The 12,349-nt window shown below is 57.0% G+C and overlaps 2 protein-coding genes across 9 annotated transcripts in view; one reads left to right on the forward strand and one right to left on the reverse strand.

Moving 5' to 3' along the window:
* Positions 1 to 8,693, forward strand: part of SPSB2 (splA/ryanodine receptor domain and SOCS box containing 2) — a 38,544-nt gene extending 29,851 nt beyond the window's left edge. For 2 of the 8 annotated variants that reach the window (XM_089304521.1, XM_089304522.1), the window contains exons 3-4: positions 6,763 to 7,508; positions 8,328 to 8,693. In XM_089304521.1, the coding sequence (XP_089160647.1) occupies positions 6,763 to 7,508; positions 8,328 to 8,455 (874 nt within the window). In that variant the 3' untranslated portion in view covers positions 8,456 to 8,693. Of the gene's footprint in view, positions 1 to 6,498; positions 6,668 to 6,762; positions 7,509 to 8,327 lie in introns of those variants that run through there. The other 6 variants (XM_017343418.4, XM_089304525.1, XM_002712912.6 and 3 more) reach the window with 6 other exon arrangements.
* A 56-nt stretch (positions 8,694 to 8,749) lies between these two features.
* On the reverse strand, positions 8,750 to 12,230 carry TPI1 (triosephosphate isomerase 1). Its single transcript, XM_002712911.4, has 7 exons — positions 11,737 to 12,230; positions 10,543 to 10,666; positions 10,343 to 10,427; positions 10,130 to 10,262; positions 9,754 to 9,839; positions 9,397 to 9,484; positions 8,750 to 9,294 (listed from the first exon to the last, which is right to left on the reverse strand). The coding sequence occupies exons 1-7, from the start codon at positions 11,966 to 11,968 to the stop codon at positions 9,176 to 9,178; spliced, it is 867 nt and encodes a 288-aa protein (XP_002712957.1). The 5' UTR covers positions 11,969 to 12,230; the 3' UTR covers positions 8,750 to 9,175.
* Between the last annotated feature and the right edge of the window lie 119 nt (positions 12,231 to 12,349).

Genomic DNA, 12,349 nt, shown 5'->3' on the forward strand with positions numbered 1-12,349 from the left:
TGCCGGACAACAAAAACCAGAAATACGTGCGTAACCATGCCAATACGTGGTAACATTTTGTAAATGGAGCGGGGAGCTCTTCTCCTCAAGTCACAGTTGCAACCTCTGGCCAGAGAAGAGGCCTTAGGGTGGACCCATTTCAAACCCCGCCCCAGGTGACACAACAGTTTTAGAAACCACTTCAACCTCAACGATGTGGAAACTGCTGGTGAGGCCGCCACGGTGGAGGACCCGGTAGCAAAATCCAGCCTGAGCTCTTAGGATTACTGCGAAAGGACTCTCTTCCAGAATGCAGGGAGGCTGGGGTCTTCCCAGTGGAGGAGGCAGCTCCAAATGTATCACCATTTCCAAACTAAAAAACAGAACAGAAGCGATCGGTGACCTCGCGAGTGCCTGCCCTACCCACTGTGCCCTATGCAGTGGCAATGGAGTTCTACAGGGCTACAAATCCTGGTGCCCCTTGATGGGGAGGGGAAGCTGCCCCAGCTCTAGCAGTCAAGTGCAGAGTCGTGGGTGGCTGCAGCACTCTCCCTGATTGAGTTCCAAGGCTCTTCATTCTAGAAGAAGGACCACACACTGATGAATATGCTCATAAAGGCACTGGGGATGTTTTCTTCCCCCAACATCACCGCTTCCATCACTCCGCTGACCGAAGCATGATTTGCTGTTTCAAAACCACAAACACGAGGCTGAGATGCTACTTTTTTTTTTTTTTTAATACTTAAAAGGCAGAGTGACAGAGCAGAAACAGAGAAAGAGAACTTCCATCTGCTGGTTCACTTCCCAGATGGGTGCAATGGCCAGGACTGGGCCAGACCAAAGCCAGGAGCCAGGAATTTCATCCAGGTCTCCCGCGTGGGTGCAGGGGCCCAGGTCCCTGGGCAACTTCCAGTGCTTTCCCAGGCACATTAGCAGGCAGCTGGATTGGAAGCCGAAGAGGAGCAGCCAGGATTTGAGTCGGTGTTCTTTCTGGCAGGGAAAGCTGGCGTGGTAAGTGGCATCTTAAGCTGCCCAACAAAACTGGCACCCTGCGGTCCTGCCTGCCCTGATTCCCAGAGTTATGGATGCCAACCCTAGTCTTGACGTGGTGATGAGTCAGAAGTCCTTTAATATTGCCAGCTGCACCGTTTGTATTAAACAAGCAGTGGAAGCAGTAAAGACAGACAGTCAATGTGTGTTGAAAAGAATATGGTAAGGATTTTCAGGGTTTCAGTTGACGAAGAACTGAAATTCACGGTTCAAGTTGTGGGGAGCAATCCGGACTAGACTAAGTTACTCGAATTAGGACTTATTCTATGCATCTGCTCTCCCACAATATGGCGCTGGGAGAGAAGTAAACAGCTTCCGCACAGCTGCCTCCAGTTCAACCAATTAACTGTAGGACTTGCTCCTGATTGGAGAGCAGCGTACTCAGCCGAGTTGGGATTGGCGGAGGAGGACTATAAAGGAGGAGAGAGACGGCATGCACCGGGAACATCTATGGGGAACATCTAGCTGAAGGAACACCCGTGCAGCCCCCGAGAGAGCCGGCCGGCGGTGTGCCGCTCCCCTGCGGAAGTGGGGAATGCGGCCAGGGGGAACTGCCCTTCCACGGAGGTGGAAGGGATAGTAGCCAACCCGGGAAGAACCAGCAGCAAACCCGGGGAGGGCCGAGCAGACGAAAGAACAGCGCAGGGTCCTGTGTCGTTCCTCCACGAAGAGGGGGAGCGACATAATGGTGCCGTGACTCGGATATGAAGCCTAGGCAGGGTTTAGTGTCGTTCCTCCACGAAGAGGGGGAGCGACATAATGGTGCCGTGACTCGGATAGGAAACCTAGGACGGATAGGAAACTTAGGAGGGAAGAAACGGGAAGAAGCAGGAAAATACCGGAGGGAGAGACTCGAAACAGCCTAGGGAAAAGCCGGACGAAAAAGGAGCCGGAAGAAGCTATTGAAAGCCTAGGCATAGACTCGGATACGGACTACGGGGGGAAGCTGGGAGAAATCTTTAAGGTCGAAAGCGAAAGTGAAAGCTAGAACAAACAGACTCGGACGCGGACTGTGGGGAGAGGCCAGGAGAAATGAGGGAGGAATATCGTTGGAGGAAAGTTTGGGGAAACATACCGGGTAGAGAAAAGTGTTAGGGAAATTGAAGCCGCGGGGGGCAGGCCGAGGCGGAAACGAAAGCCACTTTGGGGTTCTCAAGTTAGCCCGGGAATAGGGGGCGAAAAGTTAAAACCAGAAGCTGAGACGCAAGCCAGATTGGGATCCGTCTGATTAGCCCGGGGAGCAAAGGACGGGAAGCCAGATCGTGGGGCGGAGACGTACGCTGGGTTGAATTCGCCAGGCTAGCCCGGAGAACTTAGATTGAATCCTAGTGGCGGAGACGCAAGCTACGCTGTGTTACTCGCGGAAGCCGCCGCGTGCAGAGAGAGCACGGGGCGTGAATAGATAGGGAACGCTGGCGTAGGCCGTGGTTCAGACGCGAAAGGGTTAAGCGTGGAGACCGCGGACCGCGCAAAGCCGGGAAGCCGCGCAGAGAGGCGCGCGGGCTGAAGCGGCGCAGAGCCGGGAACCCGCCGGCGGGGCGAGGTGCCGGAAAGCCGCAGGGATAAGAGAAACAGAAGTTTGGAAGTGAAGTAAAAGAGAAATGGGAATGCTGGAAGATAGAAGTGAAATGGGAGAGGTAGGAATGCCCGGAGATAGAGAAATAGAGAAAAATAAGGCCTCCCCTCAACATGCCAATTAGAAGGCTTGGATTCGGTCTGCCTGATTTAAGGCGGTAAGCGCCAGCAAAGCTCGACCAGAGTATGAGCTGCAGGTCACCAAAGATAGGCACGAACCAACACTAATAAGTCTCCCCCACAATAAGGCAATGAGAAGGCTTGGATTCGGTTTGCCTGATAGGTTTTGTAAGCCCCTGCGGGCAGAGCAGAGCATGCGCTGCAGGGCACCGAACACAGGCACGCATCAGCGCCTAAAAACCTCCTCACAATGGCGAAGAGAGGACCCGGATTCGGTTTTCCTGATTGATAGGACTTGTAAGAGCCTGTGGCAACGCTAGCAAGTAGAGCAGAGTGTGTGCCGCGGGACACCGAAGACAGGCGCGTATCAACGCTAAAAAATAAAAAGAAAGGGGGATCTGTGGGGAGCAATCCGGACTAGACTAAGTTACTCGAATTAGGACTTATTCTATGCATCTGCTCTCCCACAATATGGCGCTGGGAGAGAAGTAAACAGCTTCCGCACAGCTGCCTCCAGTTCAACCAATTAACTGTAGGACTTGCTCCTGATTGGAGAGCAGCGTACTCAGCCGAGTTGGGATTGGCGGAGGAGGACTATAAAGGAGGAGAGAGACGGCATGCACCGGGAACATCTATGGGGAACATCTAGCTGAAGGAACACCCGTGCAGCCCCCGAGAGAGCCGGCCGGCGGTGTGCCGCTCCCCTGCGGAAGTGGGGAATGCGGCCAGGGGGAACTGCCCTTCCACGGAGGTGGAAGGGATAGTAGCCAACCCGGGAAGAACCAGCAGCAAACCCGGGGAGGGCCGAGCAGACGAAAGAACAGCGCAGGGTCCTGTGTCGTTCCTCCACGAAGAGGGGGAGCGACATAATGGTGCCGTGACTCGGATATGAAGCCTAGGCAGGGTTTAGTGTCGTTCCTCCACGAAGAGGGGGAGCGACACAAGTGGCCTGGCAAGTGGGTTGTGGTGGCTCTGTGGACATCATTGAGGAAGAAACACTAAAAGCTTGAGGGAGGCCGGCGTGGTGGCTCAACAGCTTAAGCCAATGCCTGCAACGCCAGCGTCACATGTCCAAATGCCGGTTCAAGACCAGGGCGCTCTAATTCTGATCCAGCTCCCTGTCAAAGCACCTGAAAAAGCACTGGAAGATGGCCCACATGCTTGGTTTCCTGCCATCCATGTGGGAGAACCCAGATGGAGTTCCTAGCTCCTGGTTTTGCCTGGCCCAACCCGGCCCATTAAAGCACCCCCATCTCCCTCTGTCTCTTACTCTCTGTCACTTTGCCCTTCAAATAAATAAATATATCTTTAATGAAAAAAAAAATCCTGAGGAACTGAAAAAAAATTATCTCTCAGAAGACAAGCTATGAACAGGAACAGAAGAACAGTTCAAATCTTCATAAATTTGGTAAAGTGCTCTGTACTACAAAATACCTGAAGGATTTGATTTCTGAATAGAATTTCTCTACAGGGAGAAATGTGAAAATCACATGATTAAATGAATACATTGCAGTTCCCTAATAACCCAGCAAGTCTGCGCATGAGTTTGTACCCAACCACAAATGCCTGAGCAGGTCCACCCAGAGACTTATACCTGATGCAACATTGTAGCTTCCTTTATAATAGCTAAAGACTGGAAACAGAGTCCATCTGCAGAAAAGATCAACTGTGGGAGATTCAGATTATGGAATGAATACTGTACAACCATGAAATTAACAAGCTGCTACTCCACACAACAACATGAATGACTCAGGCAATGCTGAGAAGAATAAGTCACAGAAGAATACATTCAAGTACTACATGGTTTCATTGTTATGAAATTGAATAAAAGCCAAATCTGATCTATAGGGATAGGGGTCAAACAGGAGTTACTCTTGGGGTGTGGCATCAGGGAAAGAACAAGAAGGAGCCTCCTGGGATGATGGAAAAGTTCCTGATCTTGATCATGACCTTTTTGGTGGCAGCCACACAAGTGTATACACAGGAAAAAATTCACTAAGTAATTTTAGTGTACTGTTACATCTTGACTAAAAAAGAAAAAAAAGTTAAAATTGCTTGTAACATTATGAAGCTATCATCAACAAAGGTTGGAGCAGCTCAAAATCCCGTGGCAACAACTGATGGACTGTGTTAAACAACCACCTATTTTAAATGACCAGCAGCAGTTGAGCAGGTGCAGTTAATGTCTCAAGCTGAACTCGAGCCAGCCATGGCTTAGTCTTGAGCTCTGTCCCCAAGCCTTCCTCCTTGAGGTTATCACATGGCTCCTGCACTAATGCTTCTCACTGGCTGCTCTCCACAGTCACGGTGTCATTATTACCGTCCTCACACACTGGCAAGAATATCTAGGTTGGGGACGTTGCAGCACATCAGGGTAAGCCATCACTTGGGACGCCCATGTGTCACATTGGAGGGCTCACTCTGAGTCCCAGCTCCTTTGCTTCTGATCCAGCTTCGTGCTAATGCTGCACCTGGGAAAGCATGGAAATGGCCCAAGTCCGTGGGCCCCTGCACCCCCGTGGGAGACCCGGATGGAGTTTCAGGCTCCTGGCTTCAGCCTGGCCCAATCCTGGCCATTGTGGTCATTTGGGGAGTGAGCCAGCAGATGAAAGATCTGTGTCTGTGTGTGTCTCTCTTTCACTCTGCCTTTCAAATAAATAAAATAAATTATATATATATATATATATATCCAAGTTGGGTAGATGACAAGAGCTGAGGTTCACATCTTTCACTTGAGCAGTCTTTTTCCTCATTTAAAGATTATAACATGCTATTCTGTACATCCATGTACAAGCATATACTGCCACATATTGACTTTTATTGAAACAAACTAACATGCCTGAGAGATGGGCTAAGGAAGGATTATCAAGGGTAGTCACCTTACCCCTCCCCACTCTATTCCCCCCAAAATGTGGAGCTTGTACACAGCTCCTGGCACACATAAAGTGATAGTCCCGCCCCTCAGCCAGGAGTTCCACCTCCTACCCTCTGCACCTTGTGTTCTCAGCGAGGTTGCCAATGACCTCTGATCAAAAAAAAAAAAAAAAAAAAAAAAAAAAATTCCCCCCCAGGAAAAATCTTGTAACCCAAACTGACTTTGCTGCCACATTATGTCTTCCTGGGCCATCTTCTCACCATAGACACTCCCTCCCACGCCCTCAGATTCTAAGCTCAGCTCCTAACTAAAGGCTGCCACAGACCCCAGATTTGCAGCTCCAGCCCAGGCTCTCCTTCTGCCTCTAGAGTGTTCTGGGTGGTTCCTTCTGGTGGTTGCTTGGGCCTCTCACAAACATGTGCTGAAAACTGAAGTCACCACTGAAGTCTCCCACGCTCTTGATCTTGCCCTCACTTGTCCTCTTTTTGTCACCTCTATTTTATTAAGATTTATTTATTAATTTGATAGGCAGAGTTAAAGAAAGATCATGCACCTGTTGGTTCACTCCCTAAGTAGCCACAAGGGCTGGGGCTGGACGTTCTAGCGGGGGCGGGGGCCTCGGTGGTCCCGGGCAAGAGTGGTTCCCGGAGGTGACCCCAGGTGGGCGTCGCGGAAGGGGCCTCGAGGCCGGGCTTGCCCTCCGCGGTCGTGACCCGCGTGAAGAGCCAACCGCCCGAGAGGGGCCCCCGCGGGGCGGGCTGGGCCGGGCGGCGACGAGAGGGTTAACCGTCCCGGGGAGCCGGGCCGAGGGGCGGGGCCTGAGGCCGGCGCGGCCTGGGGGCGGAGCTGGGGGCGGAAGCGGCCGGCGCGCCCCGGCTCCTCTCGCCCCCGCCCTTCCTGAGACTCGGCGACGTCCTGGGCAGCGAAGCCACGAGAGGTTCCGGGGCGGTAGCCCGGGATCGGGTCGGGCCAACGGGACGGCTCATGGTGAGGCTCGAAGGGGCGACCCAGCACGGACGTGGTGAAGGCAGGGTGACAGGGCAGCGGCGAGGGAGGAGCAGCGGGCCGGTGGGTGGACGTGGGGCAAAGGAGGGGGCGCCTGGGTGAGGAGCCCCCACCATTATTCCGTGCTTACACCGCCTTCTCTCCCAACTCCCCTCCAGGCCAGTCCCGAACCGCAGCTCAGCCTTCCAAAGAGAGACTCCCCTACAGGACCGTGAGAGAGCCCCCCAATTCCTCACCTCCATGGGCCAGACGGCCCTGGCAGGGGGCAGCAGCAGCACCCCTGCCCCACAAGCCCTGTACCCCGACCTCTCTTGTCCCGAGGGCTTGGAGGAGCTACTGTCCGCTCCTCCTCCTGACCTGGGGGTCCAACGGCGCCACGGCTGGAACCCTAAGGACTGCTCTGAGAACATCGTGGTCAAGGAAGGGGGGTTGTGCTTTGAGCGGCGGCCCGTGGCCCAGAGCACTGACGGGGCCCGGGGTAAGAGGGGCTACTCGAGGGGCCTACATGCATGGGAGATCAGCTGGCCCCCGGAGCAGAGGGGCACCCACGCCGTGGTGGGCGTGGCCACGGCCCTTGCCCCGCTGCAGGCCGACCACTATGCGGCGCTGCTGGGCAGCAACAGCGAGTCATGGGGCTGGGACATCGGGCGAGGGAAGCTGTACCATCAGAGCAAGGGGCCCGGGGCCCCCCAGTATCCCGCCGGACTTCAGGGTGAGCAGCTGGAGGTGCCAGAGAGGCTGCTGGTGGTTCTGGACATGGAGAAGGGGACTCTGGGCTACGCTATTGGGGGCACCTACCTGGGGCCAGCCTTCCAAGGACTGAAGGGCAGGACCCTGTATCCGGCAGTAAGCGCCGTCTGGGGCCAGTGCCAGGTCCGCATCCGCTACCTGGGCGAAAGGAGAGGTGAGGCCTGGGGCGGGTGTGGGGAGAGGATCCTGGTACCGGTGGCAGTGGTTTGGGTGGAAACTCCAAAGTAGAACGAGTGGAGGGCCATCATATGACCTGCCTCATCCCTGTTCCGTGCCAAGGAGCAGCTGAGGGTTGTCCGAGCTGTCACCTAATGTAATCTGACAGCAGCACAGGTGAGGCTGAGGCTCTGGAAAGCACCTTGCTCAAGTTCTCGTGGCTAGTAAGGACCTCTCGGGACGAGGAAGGTACTACGAATGTGCCAGCCCCTCCCAGGGTTACCTGGGTGTTGGGCTAGGTGCACTGGTCCAAAAGGACAAGGGTTGGCAGTGCCAGGGCACCCAGGTGTACCTGATTCCCTGGGCTCTGAGCCACATACCTACTTCCTCAAACCCTGAGATGGAGCCACAAGGGCCCTGGGCCCAGCCGATGAGGCAGGACCTTGGGGGGTGGGGCTGCAGGGGAGGAGCCTCTTTGGGAACTGACCCGGGCCGGGGCTGGGCCGTGGCTCTGTGACCACAGCCTTCAGCAGAGGGGGACCTGTCCCCCTGTCCCCCATGGAGAGCCACCATAGAGTGAGGGCCATCCATCCCGCTCCAAGGTCCGTCTGGAATCAAAGCCACCTTGGCCTGTTGCTTAGCTGGAGCTTCCCTCCCAGCTGTGACACAAAACTCCTGGGTGCCTTAGCTCCCTGCCCTTAGCCAAGGTAGGGGCAGGCTCAGAGCAGGAGGGGTGGGGCTGGGGAAGCCCCTGTAGTTGAGGGTGTCTGGCTGATGGCCGCACACCTACTTACCTTCGCTTCCTTCTCTTCCCCAGCGGAGCCACACTCCCTTCTGCACCTGAGCCGCCTGTGTGTGCGCCACACCCTGGGGCATGGCCGGCTCGGCCACGTATCTGCTCTGCCCTTGCCCCCTGCCATGAAGCGCTACCTGCTCTACCAGTGACCCCTGACGACCAGACTGAAGGAGCCTTGCCACCACCCCTGTCCCCCCCCCCCGGGGGGGGGGGTCAGCAGGCACCACAGGCCTAGAGCTGCTTCCAGCCAGTGTGGCCGGGGGAGGGGAGGCTGGACCCCTACCCAACCCAGGCTCTGGGGAGGAAACATATTCAGGGCTGTGGCAGCCTGCTGTGCAAGACATTTTTTTTCAAGGAAATACAACATGGAATGTATTATTATAGAAACCCGTTCATGGTTTTCTTTTTTCTTTTGCAAGGGCAGTGAAGGAGGACGCACCAAGCTCTGTGCTGGGTGTTTATTTCCCTCACACGTGGGTGGCTCACACACAACACACACAGGCATCGGCACCACGGAAGAGGGCAGCGTCCTGGCCTCATGGCGTGGGAGGGGACAGGAGGATGGCCTCTCTCCTGCCCTCACTGGGGATGGAGGGGGCCCGGGAGCAAGCCCCACCCCTCCTGCCTCTCAGCCAAGGAGAAGCCATCTCGGTGACATGTTTAGTTCTAATCACTGTAGTAAGTGGACGAGTGATTGGCCTGGTCCCAACCCTTACAAGGGGAAGATGTAAAGGGCAGAGGAAGGTACAGTTTGGATTAGGCCAAGAGAGGGGGCAGACGACACCATGAGAAGCGTGTGCAGCCTAGGGGCCGTTACTGGGCTACCTGGTTCTTGGCGTAGCAGGGGGGGCAGGGGAGATGGATGGGGCTTATTGTTTGGCATTGATGATGTCCACGAATTCAGGTTTGAGGGAAGCACCTCCCACAAGGAAGCCATCCACGTCAGGCTGGCTTGCCAGTTCCTTGCAGGTTGCTCCAGTCACAGAACCTGGGAGGGGAGCAGAGAGCTTGGTTGGGATCTGCATGTCTAAGCAGGGATCAGTCTAGGCCTGAGCCCACTCCACCCAAGGCTGGAGCCGGCCCCGCTCACCTCCGTAGATGATGCGGGTACTCTGAGCCACAGCGTCAGAGACGTTGGACTTGAGCCACCCTCGGAGCTTCTCATGGACTTCCTGGGCCTGGAACAAGAAGCCAGACTAGGTAACACCCATTCCATTTCCAATGCCTCTTGCTCTAAGGAAAAACATCCCTAGCAGAGTGGAGACAGTTCATGTGGTTTCCAGGCAGGAGCCCTGGGATCTGAGTCAGGGTCCCAGGCCTTCAGTGCTAGGGAGGCCCTGCGACGGAGACCCTGGGCAACTCGATTCTCCTCATCTTTCAAACGAGGGGCTGCCCTGGGTGAATCTAATGCGAGACAGGAGAGGCCAGGGCTCCAGGGCTAGGTTACCTGTTGGGGTGTTGCAGTCTTGCCGGTTCCGATGGCCCACACAGGCTCATAGGCCAGGACAACCTTGCTCCAGTCCTTTACGTTATCTGAGGACAGAGAGCAGAGATGGAGGGAAGGGCGGGCAGGGGGAGCACCCCGCCCAGCGCCCCAGAGTATGCACAGTGATGAGGGTCTACTGCTCCCTGGTGGCTGCTGGAGGACCTCCAGGCAGCACCTAGACTTTCAGGGGGAGGAGCAGAAATGCTAAGGCCCCTGGCAAGGAATCTCTTTTCCTTTCCTGAGCCAGCATGGGGATCAAGTCAGGCCCAGGTATCTCACCCCACCCTCTGTGGCTGTGGCCCCGGACGAGGCTCGGAGGGCCCCTCCCCAGAGGTACCTGCGATGACCTTGGTTTGCTCAAACACGACCTTCTCCGTGATGCCAGCCTCCCTTTCATCCAGCTTCTCCCCGATGCAGGCAATCACACCAAGGCCCTCTGACAGGGCGTGGGCCACTTTCTGCCCAATCAGCTGTCAAGGAAAGACGTGGTGAGGCGTTCCTCATTCCTCCTGGGATAAGGCATCTCTTACCTCTTCTGCTGGCTACTAACCTCATCTGATTCCCCAAAGACATGCCTCCTCTCAGAGTGGCCCAGGACCACCCACGTGGCTCCACAGTCTTTGATCATGCCAGGGCTAAAGAAGACAGAAGGCCACCGGTCAGCAGGGAGCCACACCCTGTGGCTTTGCCCTCAATGAGCAAAGTGAGGGAGTGGTCCCCAGACTCCCCCCCTCTCTGCCTCCACCTCACCTGATCTCCCCAGTGAAGGCCCCGTTAGTCACTTTGTAGCAGTTCTGTGCAGCCACAGCAATCTTGGGATCCAGTTTCTGCCGGGCAAAGTCAATGTAGGCAGTGGGGGGTGCACAAACCACCTCTGAGGACGAGAGGGGGCACAGGATCAGATCAGAGGAAGCCTTCCCTCTGCAGACTCCTGGCCTCCTTGGTTCTGCTTCCCTCCCTCTCCACTCTAGCAAGATGACCTTTGCCCACTTCCCAGCCAGCTAGGCCTGCACCCAACTCCTGCAGCTTTCCAGATGCCCCCGTCGGGCCGCGGCCCTCACCCTGCCCTCTGCTCTTTAACAGCTGTGGCTCCAATTTCCTCAGGCTATTCTGGGCATGGGCACCTCCCAGACTCAGCATTCTCTGGGGCCAGCCCTGCCTCCCTTCTAAAATAGCCCACCCCTACTTTGCCCAGCAAGGCAAGGATTTCTTGGCAAAAGGGAAAGGGTCCAACTCCTCGGGTTTGCACTGGGGTCTTTGGGGAAGAAACCAGGAAGGGATGCCTCTTGGATGAGACCCGTGGTTCCGTGATTCGGGCGGGTGAATGGGCAAGGATGGAGGCTCGCGCTCTGCCCCTGCCGCAGGGCGCTGATGAGCTCACAGCGGCCTTGCGCTTTCCCCCTTCCAGCCTGGGGAAGGCTGTAGGCCAGCTCCTCGCTCCCAAACGGCTCGGGCCCTCCTTTGGAAAGCAGAAGCCGCTCAGGCAGCAGAGGGGAAGGGATCGGAGTGGCTGGGCGCAGAGGCCTCGGCGGGGCGGGGAGGAGTCTCGGGCTACGTGCAGCGGCGCACGGTGCCGGCGCCCAGGAGCAGGGGGCTGGAGGCCCGCGCAAGCCCAGGCCCGACCCCCGCGCGGGGGCTTGCAGCTTCCTTCTCCCTATCGCCCAGAGGCTCAAGCTCCGTTCCTACCCCCCTGAGCCTGGCTGGTGCAGCCCCAGCCCGCGCCCCGGGGCCATCTTCTCTCAGGGACCCGAGGAGTCCTTTGGGGCCCCCGCAGCCCGCGGTCACTGTGAAATGCCCCGCTTCTCCCCTTCTGGCATCGCGGCTGGCGGGCCGCTGTGCCGGGGGCCAAGGCCTGGACACCCAACCGCCCTGGTCCCCAGCCCTGCACCCAGGTCCACGCGGATGCCGGACTCCCCCAGCCCGACCCTTTCTGCGAGGCCTCACCGGTGTCGGCCGGCACCTTGGCTGCGTTCAGGGTGGTGATGAGCTCCCCCAGGTTCTTCTTCCTTCCGTTCATCTTCCAGTTGCCCCCAACGAAGAATTTCCTGGAGGGCGCCATGGCGCTCGGGCCTGCACACTGAAGGTCAGTCCCGCCGTGCGGCCGCGGCTGCGGCCGCTGCCGGCTTATATAGAAAGCCGAGAAGCGGAACTCCGCCTCCTGCCCCGTCCCCGCCATGGCGGACCCGCCCCTGCCTCTCAGCCCGCCCTCCAGCCCGCCTGCTGGCGCAGGGCTCTGACGTCGTCTCCCCTTCTCCTAGCAACATTCTGGGGGCGTCCGGGGGCTTGTTCAGGCGCTTCTGCAGAGATTGCCCGACTTCGGGAGAAAGCGGAACGGAGAACTCCTGCGACCGGGGGGACCCACTGACGACCTCAGCCGCCCAGAGGCCCAGCGGCGGCTCCAACTTGGCCTCGCTCAGACCACATTGCTCAGTGGGGCTGAGAAAAGCGCTGAGGGTGCATCTCCAGCTCTGGGACAGAGAACCCTCTGGCCCCATCAGAGCAGCTCCATCCAGCTCGTCACAGGCGCCCCAGGAGGGCTGCGGAGGCGGGGGGGGGG

The sequence above is a fragment of the Oryctolagus cuniculus genome, chromosome 9 (genome assembly GCF_051225735.1).
Source record: "Oryctolagus cuniculus isolate XC-2025 breed Fujian yellow rabbit chromosome 9, ASM5122573v1, whole genome shotgun sequence".
Classification (NCBI taxonomy): domain Eukaryota; kingdom Metazoa; phylum Chordata; class Mammalia; order Lagomorpha; family Leporidae; genus Oryctolagus; species Oryctolagus cuniculus.

What these genes read in the sequence shown, in the direction of transcription:
- TPI1 (XM_002712911.4), bottom strand. Translation starts at nt 11,968, where the DNA reads ATGGCGGGGACGGGGCAGGAGGCGGAGTTCCGCTTCTCGGCTTTCTAT. An exon ending in GCAAACCAAGGTCATCGCAG is followed by an intron (nt 9,840 to 10,129) that starts GTACCTCTGGGG and finishes CTCTGTCCTCAG; the next exon opens with ATAACGTAAAGGACTGGAGC. An exon ending in TACCCGCATCATCTACGGAG is followed by an intron (nt 9,295 to 9,396) that starts GTGAGCGGGGCC and finishes CTCCCCTCCCAG; the next exon opens with GTTCTGTGACTGGAGCAACC.